Below are 16,658 nucleotides of genomic sequence, written 5' to 3' on the forward strand. Positions count from 1 at the left end.
CGGTCGTATATATCAAAGTATGGACACAGGAACGCCGCGTACAGCATGGAAGGAAGTCACTTGGCGACATGTTGCTAAATGCCGATAGCATGGCACGAGCACGTTGGAAATTACGTGGACTGACGCACCTCGCTTGACAATAAGGCATCGATTTTGCGTGCTGGACGGTTATTCTGTAGTGGGATATACAGGGGATATGCAAAATAAGGTAAATAGTGGCAGTAATGGGATGGCTGTTTTTGACGGCCAGCAACGCAGGTAAGGCACGTGTCGCGCTGGACTGCGCTTGTTTAGTACGGACTAGGCATGAGTGCATGTTGTTTATGAGTAGAGCACACACTTCGTATTTGCATTCAGAGGCCGAAGTCGACGTGCAATGAAAGACCCAACAGAATTCCAAAGAGAAGAGATTGTGGGAGCCCAGTTAGCTAGGGCATCAGTAACCAAGACAGCTAACTTATTGAGTGTTTCAAGACCAACTATTTCATCAGTCATGACAGCCTACACAAAACATGGAAAGACATCATAGTGTAATCGCAACACGGGGCGCAAATCAAAACTAAATGACAGAGATTGTCGTACGCTAACACGAATTGTTTAAAACCAACATAAAACTACAACGGCTAAAGTGACTGCTGAGCTCAATAGTCATCCTCGAGACCCCGTATCTATTGACACTGCCTTCCGAAAACTCCATAAAGCGAATATTCATGGACGAGCTGCTATACCAAAACCATTACTGACGACAACCAACGCAATGGAGCGTAAGACATGCTCTCAGGAACATAAATCCTGGACGGCCTTCAGTCCGGAACCGCGCGACTGCTGCGGTCGCAGGTTCGAATCCTGCCTCGGGCATGGATGTGTGTGATGTCCTTAGGTTAGTTAGGTTTAAGCAGTTCTAAGTTCTAGAGGACTGATGACCTCAAATGTTAAATCCCATAGTGCTTAAATGGTTCAAATGGCTCTGAGCACTATGCAGCTTAACTTCTGAGGTCATCAGTCGCCTAGAACTTAGAACTAATTAAACCTAACTAACCTAAGGACATCGCACACATCCATGCCCGTGGCAGGATTCGAACCTGCGACCGGAGCGGTCGCTCGGTTCCAGACTGCACCGCCTAGAACCGCATGGCCACTGCGGCCGGTCATAGTGCTTAGAGCCATTTGAACCATTTGAACCTGGACGGCTTATCTGGTTCGACGATTCAACTATTTTTGTTATTTCCAACTTCGGACCTGGTTTACGTCTGGAGAACGCCAAAAGAAGCCTACAATCCTGATTGCTTGATTCCAACGGTTAAGAATGGAGGTGGAAGTGTGATAGCGTGGGTAGCCATATCATGGTATTCTGCTGGTCCCAACATTACTCTCAAGGGCCGTGTTACAGCCAACGATTACGTGAACACCCCATGATTCAAGAGTTGCTCCCCAACAATGATGCCATAGTTCAGGACGATAATGGACTCATTTACACCGCCAGGACAGTATAATCGTGATATGAGGAGCATGCAACTGAACTGCAGCGTCTTCTTCCCTGGCCAGCACTGTCCCCGAATTTGAACATTATCGAACCCTTGTGGACGGTATCGGAGCGCACACTCCGCAGCAGATTTCTGCCCCCCTCGTCACTACAGGAGTTAGACTTTCTAATCAAAGAGTGGCAATAACATTCCACTGGAGGCTATGCAACCATTATATGCCAGTATTCCAAGAAGAATCGCAGCTGTATTGCAGGCAAATGGGGTCCAACCCCTTATTAATAAACCATTCCCAAGTAAGTACAGGTGTTCACATTATTTTGCCTATCCGCTGTATGTACATTGGATGTGAATATCTGCGTCTGTACTTCACAGGCCACCATAAGGTACGTGGCGGAGGGTACTTTGTTTACCACTGTCACTTCCTCCATTTAGGTTCCACTCACGAATGGTTCGCGAGAAGAACGATTGTAGGTAAGCCTCTGTGTGTACCGGAATATGTCTAATTTTAGCTCTATGGTGTTTTCGCGAGATATACGTACGAGGAAGCGATATATTTGTTGACTCTTCTAGGAACGTACACTCTCGGAACTTTTAACATAAAATCACACCGTGATGCAGAACGCCTCATTTGCAGCATCTGCCGCTGGAGATGACTGAGTTCCTCCGTGAAGCTGTCGCGCTTATTTAATAAACCTATAACAGAACACGCTGCCAACCGTCCACCTCAAAGCTCGTCAAACGACTTAGTGATCCCAAGCTCATCAAAAGAGCAGAGCGAAAGACAAACTCCTTCACTGACACAACTTCGGAATCCATTCCTGCTAAACCTAAATCTTCTAAGATTTCCGCTTCAATACTGACTGCTTTTAAACCAACACTTACAAAAATTTTGAAAGATATGTCATCTGTTTCATCTGTCGATAAAACTAAGAATATTAAGACGGAGGCACCAACTGCATCCAAAGTGCTAAGCTCCGCCGAAAATATTGAAATTGTAAACAAAAAGAGGGATTATGGAAAGAAAGGAAACAGAAGGGAGGAGAAAAACAACTGTTCAACGAAACGTCATCGATATGGGCTTTCGGAGCCGACGCTCCACCCGTGTACCTTTGATGATCGCACGACGCAAAGCTCTACGCCTCGCCTGTGCCCGTCAACACCGACATTGGACTGTTGATGACTGGTAACAAGTTGCACAGTCGGAAGCGTCTCGTTTCAAATTGTACTGAGCGGATGGACGTGTACGGATATGGAGACAACGTCATGAATCCATGGACCCTGCGTGTCAGCAAGAGGTTGTTCAAGCTGATGGAAGCTCTGTAATGGTGTGGGGCGTGTGCAGTTGGAGTGGTATGGGATCCCTGATACGTCTAGATACGACAGGTGACATGTACGTAAGTATCCATTCACGTCCATTGTGCATTTAGACGGAATTGGACAATTCCATCACGACAATGAGACACCCCACACGTCCAGAATTCCTACAGAGTGGCTCCAGGAACACTCTTCTGAGTTTAAACACTTCCGCTGGCCACCAAACTCCCCACACATGAACATTATTGAGCATATATGAGATGCCTTGCAACGTATTGTTCAGAAGAGATGTCCACCCTCTCGTACTCTTGAGGGTTTATGGACAGCCTTACAGGATTCACGGCGTCAGACATTAGTCGAGTCCGTGCCACGTCGTGTTGCGACACCGCTGCTTGTCTCTACACGATATTAGGCGGGTGTACCAGTGTCTTTGACTCTTCTTACTTACTTACTTACTTACTTACTCACTGGTCATACCGGACTCGAGAGTCCATTACCGCAGCAACGTATTTTCTCCATCTGTCCCTGTCTTGGGCTATTTCCTTCCATTCACCTTCATTCAATACCTAGGCTCCTCAAATCAGCCTTCACATTATCCTCCCATCTACGCCTCGGTCTCCCCACAGGACGTTTTCCTTCTGGGTGCCCTACCAGTATTCTGCACGCTGCCCTGCCCTCATCCCTTCGAGCTACGTGACCCGCCCATCGCAGCCTACGTGATTTAATAATACTGATTATGTCAGGGCTTGAATAGAGTTCGTGAACCTCTTCGTTATTCAGTTTTCGCCGCTCTCCGCTAATGTCATCCCTTTTTGCTCCGAAAATTTTCCTCAAAATTTTGTTTTCAAATACTCGAAACGGCTTTTCATTTTGCACAGTGAGAGACCAAGTCTCACACCCTTACAGCATAACTGGTAGAATAATAGTTACGTATATTCTAATCTTTAAATTCCTAGACAATATACTTGATGAAAGTAATCTATTCAGTGAGAAGTAGCACACATTTCCTGCCTATAATCTCTTCTTCAGATTGGATTCAATCTCATATCTCGAAGTGATTTCCATGCCTAGATACTTAAATGTGTTCACTAATTCAAACTGCGTGTCTCCAACTCTTAACATTCCCTGATCTACTGCTGTTGGCATTCTAGTAGTAACCAGGTATTTAGTTTTGTCCTCACTTATCCTTAGACCTACATCTTGACTAGCCTTGATTAATGCATTCACATTTACGGTTACAGATTCTTTCCTATCACTAATGATGTTTAGATCATCTGCATACCCTAATATCTTAATATTTCCATTTAACTCCACACCCTCTGAATTACATGCTGCCATTCGTACAATATATTGTAGGACTAAATTAAAAAGTACCGGAGACAGGGCATCTCCCTGCTTAAGTCCGTTCTTTATTACAAATTCTTCTGACTCCAATTTCTCCACGCGTACTCTACCTTTTGTGTTTTTCAAACTCTTCGGTGTATAAAACTCCGTACCAGTACAGGACTAAGGAGCCGAGCCACTGAAGAAAGGTGGCCTTAGAGTAGACTGCGTGAACCACGTTGCGCATGGCAACCGACGCCCCCACGAGCACTATCGAGGGCAGGCGTACTCACCACCTGCGCGAAGTAGTGGACGCTGCCGAAGCGCAGCCAGACGCGTCTGCCGGACTCCCTCCAGGCGGCGGGCGCGAAGAAGCGCCGGTCGTACCAGGCCAGCCCCACGTGGTCGCGCAGCGCCGCCTCCTGCGTCACGTCGTTGTAGCTGGCCGGCACCGGCATCTGCACCACGGCGCCCGTCTGCAACAGCGTGTCCGCCTTTGCGTCAGCTCTATTCTCCGGGGTGTGCAAACGAGTCAACACGTACATTTCCTTCAAGTGAATTTCAAGTAAGTGACACAGCGCATGACACCGAGCGAGGTGGCGCAGTGGTTAGACACTGGACTCGCATTCGGGAGGACGACGGTTCAATCCCGCGTCCGGCAATCCTGATTTAGGTTTTCCGTGATTTCCCTAAATCGCTCCAGGTAAATGCCGGGATGGTTCCTTTCAAAGGGCACGGCCGACTTCCTGCCCCGTCCTTCCCTAATCCGATGAGACCGATGACCTCGCTGTCTGGTCTCCTTCCCCACAACAACCAACCAACCAACCAACCAACAGCGCATGAAATACAGTGGACAAAACGCAAGTTGCATACTGCTAAATCTTTAGTATTGAACGTTGTGATACAGCAATAGGTTATGATACCAGTACATTGGCCTGTTTGTAATGTACCGGGTGATCAAAAAGTCAGTATAAATTTGAAAACTGAATAAATCACAGAATAAAGTGGATAGAGAGGTACAAATTAGCTTCTTCACCTCCCAGTACCTACTGCAACTTACATCCTTCTGAATCTGCTTAGTGTATCCATCTCCTGGTCTCCCTCTACGATTTTTACCCTCCACGCTGCCCTCCAATACCAAATTGGTGATCCCTTGATGCCTCACAACATGTCCTACCAATCGATCCCTTCTTCTAGTCAAGTTGTGCCACAGACTTCTCTTCTCCCCAGTCCTATTCATTACCTCCTCATTAGTTATATGATCTACCCATCTAATCTTCAGCATTCTTCTGTAGCACCACATTTCGAAAGCTTCTATTCTCTTCTTGTCCAAACTAGTTATCGTTCATGTTTCACTTCCATACATGGCTACGCTCCATGCAAATACTTTCAGAAACGACTTCCTGACACTTAAATCTATACTCGATGTTAACAAATTTCTCTTCTTCAGAAACGCTTTCCTTGCCATTACCAGTCTACATTTTATATCCTCTCTACTTCGACCATCATCAGTTATTTTGCTCCCCAAATAGCAAAACTCCTTTACTACTGTAAGTGTCTCATTTCCTAATCTAATTCCTTCAGCATCACCCGACTTAATTCGCCTACATTCCATTACCCTCGTTTTGCTTTTGTTGATGTTCATCTTATATCTTCCTTTCAAGACACTATCCATTCCGTTCAACTGCTCTTCTAAGTCCGTTGCTGTCTCTGACGGAATTACAATGTCATCGGCGAACCTCAAAGTTTTTATTTCTTCTCCATGGATTTTAATACCTACTCCGAATTTTTCTTTTGTTTCCTTCACTGCTTGCTCAATATACAGATTGAATAGCATCAGGGAGAGGCTACAAACCTGTGTCACAACCTTCCCAACCACTGCTTCCCTTTCGTGCCCCTCGACTCTTATAGCTGCCATCTGGTTTCTGTACAAATTGTAAATAGCCTTTCGCTCCCTGTATTTTATCTCTGCCACCTTCAGAATTTGAAAGAGAGTATTCCAGCCAACATCGTCAAAAGCTTTCTCTAAGTCTACAAATGCTAGAACCAAAAAAATACAAAAGTTCAATAAATGTCCGACAGATGGCGCTTCATCTGATCAGAATAGCAATAATTAACATAACAAAATAAGACAAAACAAAGATGATGTTCTTTACAGGAAACGCTCATTATGTCCACCATCACTCCTCAACAATATATGTAGTCGAGGAATAATGTTGTGAACAGCACTGTAAAGCATGTCCGGAGTTATGGTGAGGCATTGGCGTCAGATGTTGTCTTTCAGCATCCCTAGAGATGTCGGTCGATCACGATGCACTTGCGATTTCAGGTAACCCCAAAGCCAATAATCGCACGGACTGAGGTCTGGGGACCTGGGAGGCCAAGCATGACGAAAGTGGTGGGTGAGCACACGATCATCACCAAACGACGCGCGCAAGAGATCTTTCACGCGTCTAGCAATATGGGGTGTTTTCTTTTTTTTTTTTTGTTCTAATAAAACCCCATGTCATTCCAAGCATGTGTGTCAATTTTTACCTCTCTATCTACATTATTCCATGGTTCAAATGGCTCTGAGCACTATGGGACTTAACATCTGTGGTCATCAGTCTCCTAGAACTTAGAACTACTTAACCTAACTAATCTAAGGACATCACACACATCCATGCCCGAGGCAGGATTCGAACCTGCGACCGTAGCGGTCACGCGGTTCCAGGCTGAAGCGCCTAGAACACGGCCACACCGGCCGGCTCATTATTCCATGGTTTATTAAGTTTTCAAATTTATACTGACTGTTTGGTCACCCTGTACTTCTATCGGAAGCAGTCCATGATTCTGCCGTTAGGTGGTAGTATATGCAGTCTATGGAAACTGCGTCACCTGTGAACATTGCAGAACTTGCGTTGTGTATCATTACGAGAGTTGTGTTGGTTCACGGACTGTATGTGGGAGCGCACGTTGTTGTGAGTCAAAGTCATGTCTCTATGTCTCTGGAATCTGAAACAACTTTCTAGAGAGAGGATCAGTTGAAGATCGCCGCAGAAATGGCCGCAGAAGCAAAACAACAGGTATGCAGGACCGATACCTGCGTAAAACAAGAGGCAAAAAACACCCAACATAACGCTACATGTCTACGGCGGCTGTAGAGGAATGGGATAAATACCAAGGCTCGTCTGGACAATTAAGTAAGAAGTATGCCTAACCGCATTTAAAAGTATCTTCAATTACGAGGAGGGCCAATTTGTTCCTAGACAGTGTGCTACACAACATGACAGCGAGAAGAAACTGTAGTGTTTATAGTGGTTTGGTTTCTGTCTCTCATTTCTGTTTACCAAGTGGAAAAGAGTTTATCTTGTTTATTTTTGTTTCCTTATGACTGTAACTGACAGAACAAAATCAGTTTTGTTTCCTATTATGTCCAGTATTGACAATATAGCAATATGCAACATTTATTTCGACCATTGTATTATTGATTCTGAGAACATGCTCTCCAAACGAGTAGAATAAGCTGCCAAACAGAAAGTGCTTAAATTCGGTCTTAAACTCCACCACATTATCTACAAGGTGTTTAATATGCTTTACCATGTTACTGAATGCGTGTATCGCTATGTATAGGATTCCATTCTGTGCTAATGTTAACCTCTTGAAGCCACTGCAGAGATCGTTTTTGGTACCGATTGCAAATTCAAGTTTCTCATTATCTTTCGGGAAAAAAGGTAGTGGCAGTCACAAAGTACTTCAAAAAAGATATATTCTGTGAAACAGTTTGCAAATTTTAATCCTTTTTGGAAGATATCTCTGCTGAAATTTCTTCAATTAACTCTAGATACAGTTCTTACAACACACTTCCACATTTTGAAGAAACTATCACTATAAACTGAGTCACCAAACAATGATTTCATAACTTATTAGTGAAGGGAAATACGCAAAATAAATTAGTTTGTTCGTTTTTAAATCACTTATTCCAGTAACCATGCATACCACAAATATTACCGGACTGAAGCGCTTCTGTAACTCTAAGCAGCGGGTTATCCAGTGAAGGTCGTGGTTCTACCTCTAGTGCTGAAAACTTAAAACTTTCTATTTATGGCATTTCCTTGGTAAGCTATTTTTATAGCTTGTGGAGTTCTATAAGACTTACTAAATTTTATGTATTGTATCTTCTCAAAATTTAATGACTATCCACTTACTTTGATCTACCTGTTGGCTGCTTTTTCGCTAAGGGGAAGTACCATTTTTTTATTGCTATCTTTGTATTGTCGGTAAAAGTGACAAAATTTCCGTCTTCTGACTATTCAGTGAAAAATGTATATCAGAAATGACAGAGGACCAAAAATAGAACCTTGCCGTATTCTGTGTCTGATTGCTTCAAAATCTGAGTGCCCGTACTTAAGTGACCGACATGGAACCATGTCACGCTGCTTCCTGTACATCTAACCATTTTCACTGTGGTCAGGTGCATGATTCAAAGCCACACTGCTATACGACGACACCTGGGAAAGAAATTTCGTTTATGTTGACATTAGAAAACGCGGAGACAATGCGGACGTTGAATTTTCTTCTATAGAAATTATACCTCTACAGTTTGCTTGTGACGTGAGGTTAGGAAGAGCGAAAACGTTTTTTTAAAGGCGGCTTTATTATTCCTGGTATCATGTCCTAGTTCATGAACCACGGGCAACGTATGAGTGACCAAGTAAGTGGTCCTGACAGTCGGGATACCAGTTACTTTGGAATAAGGCTGGGCATCTCGGACATATTCCGAGTCGTGGCCACCTTTGTGCTCAGACGGCAAAGACTACCAAATCCACCGGTTAGTCCCTCAACCGTTAGGGGTAAAACTCAATGGTACCCGGGGCAAGTAAGGCTAGCAACCTGCTTCCCTGGTACTATAAATATGATGCTGGCAACAATCAGAGCAAAATGCCTCGGACCTTTGGAGATGACGGAGTTCCACCTCTAATTGACAAACCAGGGACTCCTAAGATACGACTCGGCAAACGAATGGTAACGAGATGGGGAGCTATTAATATCAATGGGGGCTACTCTGGGAAGAAGGTAGAGCTGGCAGAGGCTGCAAGTAAGATGGGGTTGGACGTTTTAGCTGTAAGTGACATTCGGGTAAGGGGTGAGAAAGAAGAGGAAGTGGGAGAATACAAGGTCTACCTGTCAGGAGTCAAAGCAGGAATAGCACAATGGGGTGTAGGGCTTTTCATCAGGAATGAAATGGAACCCAGCGTAGTTGCAATAAGGTATGTAAACGAACGACTGATGTGGATAGATTTAACAGTGTCTAGCAAGAAAATTAGGATTGTGTCAGTATATTCGCATTGTGAAGGGACAGATCAAGATAAGATGGATAGTTTTTATGACGCACTCAGTGATGTAGTTGTCAGAGTAAAGAACAAGGACAGTGTTCTGCTCATGGGTGATTTTAATGCCAGGACTGGAAATCGAACAGAAGGGTATGAAAAGGTTATGGGTAAATTTGGAGAGGATATGGAGGCCAACAGGAACGGGAAACAACTCTTGGATTTCTGTGCCAGTATGGGCTTAGTAATCACAAACTCCTTTTTTAAACATAAGAACATTCACCGGTTTACTTTGGAAGACAGGGGAACCAGATCTGTCATTGACTACATAATAACAGATCAGGAATTCAGGAAGGCTGTGAGGGACACACGTGTATTCAGGGGATTCTTTGATGACACTGATCACTATTTAATCTGCAGTGAAATTGGTATTGAGAGGCCGAAAGTGCAGGAGGTCAGGTCCATGTGTAGGAGGATAAGAGTGGAGAAACTTCAGGATAAGGAAATCAGACACAAGTACATAACAGTGATCTCAGAAAGGTACCAGTTAGTTGAATGTAGTCAATTACAGTCACTGGAAAAGGAATGGGCAAGGTACAGGGACACAGTACTAGAAGTGGCCAAAGAATGTCTTGGAACAGTAGTGTGTAAAGGTAGGATGAAGCAAACAGCTTGGTGGAATGACACAGTCAAGGCAGCCTGTAAAAGGGAAAAGAAGGAATATCAAAAATGGCTACATACTAGAACTCAGGTAGACAGAGAAAGTTATGTTGAAGAAAGAAACAAAGCCAAACAGATAATTGCAGCATCCAGGAAGATATCTTGGGAAGACTTTGGAAACAGGTTGGAGACTATGGGTCAAGCTGCTGGAAAACCATTCTGGAGCGTAATAAGCAGTCTTCGAAAGAGAGGTAAGAAGGAAATGACAAGTATTTTGGACAAGTCAGGAAAACTGCTGGTGAATCCTGTTGATGCCTTGGGCAGATGGAGGGAATATCTTGAAGAGTAGCTCAATGTAGGTGAAAATACGGTCAGTAATGTTTCAGATTTCGATGTACAATGGGACAGGAATGATGATGGAAATAAGATCACATTTGAGGAAGTGGAGAAAATGGTCAATAGATTGCAGTGCAATAAAGCAGCTGGGGTGGATGAAATTAAGTCGGAACTCATCAAATACAGTAGAATGTCAGGTCATAAATGGCTACACATGATAATTGAAATGGCGTGGGAGTCGGGACAGGTTCCATCAGACTGGACGAAAGCAGTAATCACACCAATCTTTAAACATGGAAACAGAAAAGATTGTAACAACTACAGAGGTATCTCTTTGATCAGCGTTGTGGGTAAAATCTTCTCAGGTATTGTTGAAAGGAAATTGCGACTATTAGTTGAGGACAAATTGGATGAAAATCAGTGTGGGTTTAGGCCTCTTAGAGGTTGTCAGGACCAGATCTTTAGCTTACGGCAAATAATGGAGAAGTGTTACGAGTGGAACAGGGAATTGATCTATGCTTTACAGATCTAGAAAAGGCATATGACCGGGTTCCTAGGAGGAAGTTATTGCCTGTTCTACGTGATTATGGAATAGGAGCCAAACTTCTGCAAGCAATTAAAGGTCTTTACATAGATAGTCAGGCAGCAGTTAGAGTTGACGGCCCGCATCTCGTGGTCGCGCGGTAGCGTTCTCGCTTCCCACGCCCGGGTTCCCGGGTTCGATTCCCGGCGGGGTCAGGGATTTTCTCTGCCTCGTGATGGCTGGGTGTTGTGTGCTGTCCTTAGGTTAGTTAGGTTTAAGTAGTTCTAAGTTCTAGGGGACTGATGACCATAGATGTTAAGTCCCATAGTGCTCAGAGCCATTTTTTTAGAGATGACGGTAAATTGAGTCCATGGTTCAGAGTAGTTTCAGGGGTAAGACAAGGCTGCAACCTGTCTCCTCTGTTGTTCATATTATTTATGGATCATATGTTGAAAACAATAGACTGACTGGGTGAGATTAAGATAGGTGAACACAAAATAAGCAGTCTCGCATATGCGGATGACTTAGTTGTGAGGGCAGATTCTATTGAAAGTTTGCAAAGTAATATTTCGGAGTTAGATCAGAAATGTAGGGACTATGGTATGAAGATTAGCATCTCCAAAACAAAAGTAATGACAGTGGGAAAGAGATATAAACGGATTGAGTGCCAAATAGGAGGAACAAAGTCAGAACAGGTGGACGGTTTCAAGTACTTAGGATGCATATTCTCACAGGATGGCAACATAGTGAAAGAACTGGAAGCGAGGTGTAGCAAAGCTAATGCAGTGAGCGCTCAGCTACGATCTACTCTCTTCTGCAAGAAGGAAGTCAGTACCAAGACTAAGTTATCTGTGCACCTTTCAATCTTTCGACCAACTTTGTTGTATGGGAACGAAAGCTGCGTGGATTCAGGTTACCTTATCAATAAGGTTGAGGTTACGGATATGAAAGTAGCTAGGATGATTGCAGGTATTAGTAGATGGGAACAATGGCAGGAGGGTGTGCACAATGAGGAAATCAAAGAAAAACTGGGAATGAACTCTATAAATGTAGCAGTCAGGGCGAACAGGCTTAGATGGTAGGGTCATGTTACACGCATGGAAGAAGCAAGGTTACCCAAGAGACTCATGGGTTCAGCAGTAGAGGGTAGGAGGAGTCGGGGTAGACCAAGGAGAAGGTACCTGGATTCGGTTAAGAATGATTTTGAAGTAATAGGCTTAACATCAGAAGAAGCACCTATGTTAGCACTGAATAGGGGATCATGGAGGAATTTTATAAGGGGGACTATGCTCCAGACTGAACGTTGAAAGGCATAATCAGTCTTAAATGATGATGATGATGATGATGGCTTTATTCCGTTTTATTTACAGGAATACATACTAGTTGTGATAAATCTGTTGCTATGAAGTACCCAGCTGACCATTTAGACTAGTGTTAAGTCAGTCTGGTGCCTGGGCACGAGGCGGTAGGGGGCTTTAAAAACATTTTCATTATATTTTCATAAAATTTTGACCTTAAGTACTTGGCAAGTAATTATTATTATTATTATATGCTTTAACTCGCTGTGACACTGCTATATACATCTTGTGAAGTAAAATTACTTATCTAATTTAAAAAACCCCGTTACTGTGGAACTGGTGGGCAGCTAGGTAATTTTACTACTAACAGAGATGCAAAAGCGCGCGCTAGGTAGAAAAGGTTTACTCCCTCTGATTTAGAAGAATGTAGTGCGCCTGACAATCAAAGTCGCCGCTACTAGGCAATACCAGACGATGGCCGTGCTACAGCAGAAACAAATTTTCCAACATAAAATCTTAGAAATAAATTTTCAAGCGTAATATCTTGTTCTTTTCTCGTAGTACTGTTACAAGCACAAAGTTGACTCAGTCGGGATAGCATAAATTTTTAGTGTTGGTCAAAGTTAATTTTCTTGTGTGACCATTGTGATGTGATGTCATTAGTGGCAAGTGAATAAGCTGATTTACGTTTTTCCTCTTTACATGCAAAGAATCATTCAAAAAAATATCTTTTATTTAAAATATCTAAAACATAGTAACAGTACATTCCTTTTTCATTCAGAAAGCGAAAGTAGTTGAGTAACCATATATGATCATTCTGCTAACTAGAGCACGCTAAATATACACACTACATGTTGTTGTTGTCCGCAGCTCGTGGTCGTGCGGTAGCGTTCTCACTCCCCGCGCCCGGGTTCGATTCCCGGCGGGGTCAGGGATTTTCTCTGCCTCGTGATGACTGGGTGTTGTGTGATGTCCTTAGGTTAGTTAGGTTTAAGTAGTTCTAAGTTCTAGGGGACTGATGACCATAGATGTTAAGTCCCATAGTGCTCAGAGCCATTTGAACCATTTTTTGTTGTTGTTGTTGTGGTCTTCATTCCGGAGACTGGTTTGATGCAGCTCTCCATGCTACTCTATCCTGTGCAAGCTTCATCATCTCCCAATACCTACTGCAACCTACATCCTTCTGAATCTGCTTAGTGTATTCATCTCTTGGTCTTCTTCTACGATCTTTACCCTCCACGCTGCATTCCAGTACTAAATGGGTGATCCCTTGATGCCTCAGAACATGTCCTACCAACAGATCCCTTCTTCTAGTCAAGGTGTGCCATAAATTTCTCTTCTCCCTAATTCTATTCAATACCTCCTCATTAGTTATATGATCTACCCATCTAATCTTCAGCATTCTTTTGAAGCAACACATTTCAAAATCTCCTATTCTGCTCCTATTCTGGATTTTAATACCTACTCCGAATTTTTCTTTTGTTTCCTTCACTGCTTGCTTAATATACAGATTGAATAACATCGGGGAGAGGCTACAACCCTGTCTCACTCCCTTCCCAACCACTGCTTCCCTTTCATGTCCCTCGGCTCTTATAACTGCCATCTGGTTTCTGTAGAAATTGTAAATAGCCTTTCGCTCCCTGTATTTTATCCCTGCCACCTTCAGAATTTAGAGTATTCCAGTCAGCATTGTAAAAAGCTTTCTCTAAGTCTACAAATGCTAGAAACGTAGGTTTGCCTTTCCTTAATCTATTTTCTAAGGTAATTCGTAGGGTCAGTTTTGCCTCACGTGTTCCAACATTTCTACGGAATCCAAACTGATCTTCCCCGAGGTCGGCTTCTACCAGTTTTTCCATTCGTCTGTAGAGAATTCGTGTTAGTATTTTGCAGCCGTGGCTTATTAATCTGATGGTTCGGTAATATTCACATCTGTCAACACCTGCTTTCTTTGGGATTGGAATTATTATATTCTTCTTGATGTCTGAGGGTATTTCGTATGCCTCATACGTCTTCCCCGCCCCCCCCCCCCCCCCCCTCGCCCGTTGGCTCTCCCAGCGCAACCAGTAGGTCTATCGGAACTTACATCTGTCAGTGCTTTGTCATATTCTTCCCGCAGTATTGTATCTCCCTTTTCATGTTTCTCTACGTCTTCTTTCATTTCCATAATATTGTCCTCAAGTGCATCACCCTTGTACAGAACCACTATACACTCCTTCCACCTTTCTGCATTCTCTTCTTTGCTTAGAATTGGATTTCCTTCTGAGCTCTTGATATTCATACAACTGGTTCTCTTTTCCCGAAAAGTCTCTTTAATTTTCCTGTAGGCAGAATCTATCTTACCCCTAGTGAGATATGCCACTACATCCTTAGATTTGTCCACTAGCCATCCTTACATCCTCCAAACGACGAGACTAGCACGTTTTTCTCGAAGGAGAGCCATAGAGAGATGCCGAAATAATTTCGGATGTAAGCACGAAAGTGAGGTGATGTCATTACGGTTGACATAACATTCAAATTAACGAATAACGTTAGTATATCGTACATTTCCCGATTGACATAGCTATCTGCATGTTATTCTAAATAGATTGTTCAGCTATCGAATGAGCTCTCGACAAGATATGATCCTAATGCACAGACCCTACAGTTTTAAATGGAGATACAATTAAAGTTGTACTGCTTACGGAATGTAGATCTGCAGCATCCTTTGACCACACTCTGTCATGATATACAAACATCTGATAGTGTCAGCCGTCAGAATATGAAGTGGAACTTTCTTATGGGCTAAGGTACATTTGGCCTAAATCGAGAGGCAACTTTGGCTCTGAGCACTATGGGAGTCAACATCTGAGGTCATCAGTCCCCTAGAACTTAGAACTACTGAAACCTAACTAATCTAAAGACATCACACACATCCATGCGCGAGGCAGGATTCGTACCTGCGACCGTAGCGGTCGGGCGGTTCCAGACTGTAGCGGCTAGAGCCGCTCGGCTACCCCGGCCGGCAGAGGCAACTTTGATTCATCGGTACGAGACTGTGAAACTATGGGTATACGTCCTAAAAGAAATACTAAAAGTTTGTAAGCTCGACGTTATGTTGAACTAGTGAGTGACATCCATCTTACACAATCCTGGACACGACAGTCGCCACACCATGAAGGCAGCATATGGCGAAAGTCAAATTGGCATGAAGTGTACTATATATATGTGATATGCTAATGATTTGCTTTTCGGTACCACCGAGCAAAGCCGGTCGGAGTGGCCGAGCGGTTCTTGGCGCTACAGTCTGGAACCGCGTGACCGCTACGGTCGCAGATTCGAATCCTGCCTCGGGCATGGATTTGTGTGATGTCCTTAGGTTAGTTAGATTTAGTTCTAAGTTCTAGGAGACTAATGACCTCAGATGTTAAGTCCTGTAGTGCTCAGAGCCATTTGAACCATTTTTACCGAGCAAAGCAGGTAGGAGCAACGTCATCTGCATTCTGTTTATAACGAAACATCACGCAGTGCGCTCCTCGTTCAGAAATCGCAACTGAATGTTGCTTGTTTGGAGAAGGTCGTGTTATGATTCGTGTAAGGAGGAGAACATTTACCTATACTTTTCGGAATTTGACAGCAGTATGTTCATAGTCTCTCGACACTGCGGTTTATCGTTCAGTGACATTGCTGCTCGCGCCGGGTGGAATCCGGTAACTGTCATGTGAATTTGGAATCGCTAGGTTGAGGAGAATCCCTTATCAACGCCATGCAATCTAGCAATGGCCCCAATCTACTGGCGCGCTAGAGGACAGTGATCCGTAATTTTGTTACATGATGTCATGCGTAGTCTTGTTATTTTAATGACCAGCAATGGAGAAGGTAAGGAAAAATGTGTGGAGGAGAGTAGCAGGGCATTGTATGTTCTGGCAAAAAATGGTGACTCATCACCTGTAGTACTTTCTTATCCGCAGCGTCGCATTACAGCTGAGACAATTGAACAGAGCACTTCCTTATCACCAAGACCACACCAGGAACGACATGCCAATGCCAAGGAGGAGAGGGGAGGAGAGGAGAACCAGGTGTTACGCCACATCAGCATCAACACTTTATCCGAGGTCGTTCCGGACATCATGGCATCAGCACCATCGCATCTGTCCACGTGCCAATGCCACGGGGGGTGGGGGGGGGGGGGGGGGGGAGGAGTGGCAGTGACAGCCAAATACGGTAAAATACCTGATGTGTCGAAAACTTCGTCAGCAATGTTATCATTACTGACTCCCAAATATTCGCTTGCAGATTACGTCACCAGACACAATGGAAAATTTCATTTGAAGTTGTATGTCATTCACCATGTAATACTGGAATGAGCAGATAGCATATTTCTCTACAAAAAATTAAGAAGCAACATTTGCTTATAAAATATAAATAACAAATT

At 43.6% G+C, this 16,658-nt stretch overlaps 1 protein-coding gene across 1 annotated transcript in view; it reads right to left on the minus strand.

Moving 5' to 3' along the window:
* The window catches only part of LOC126486014 (beta-glucuronidase-like), a 357,520-nt gene that overhangs the window by 104,875 nt on the left and 235,987 nt on the right, over window positions 1-16,658 (minus strand). Inside the window, exon 3 of the mRNA XM_050108918.1 lies at window positions 4,415-4,597. Within this exon, the coding sequence (XP_049964875.1) occupies window positions 4,415-4,597 (183 nt within the window). The remainder of the gene's footprint in view (window positions 1-4,414; window positions 4,598-16,658) is intronic.

Source organism: Schistocerca serialis, chromosome 1, assembly GCF_023864345.2.
Source record: "Schistocerca serialis cubense isolate TAMUIC-IGC-003099 chromosome 1, iqSchSeri2.2, whole genome shotgun sequence".
Classification (NCBI taxonomy): domain Eukaryota; kingdom Metazoa; phylum Arthropoda; class Insecta; order Orthoptera; family Acrididae; genus Schistocerca; species Schistocerca serialis.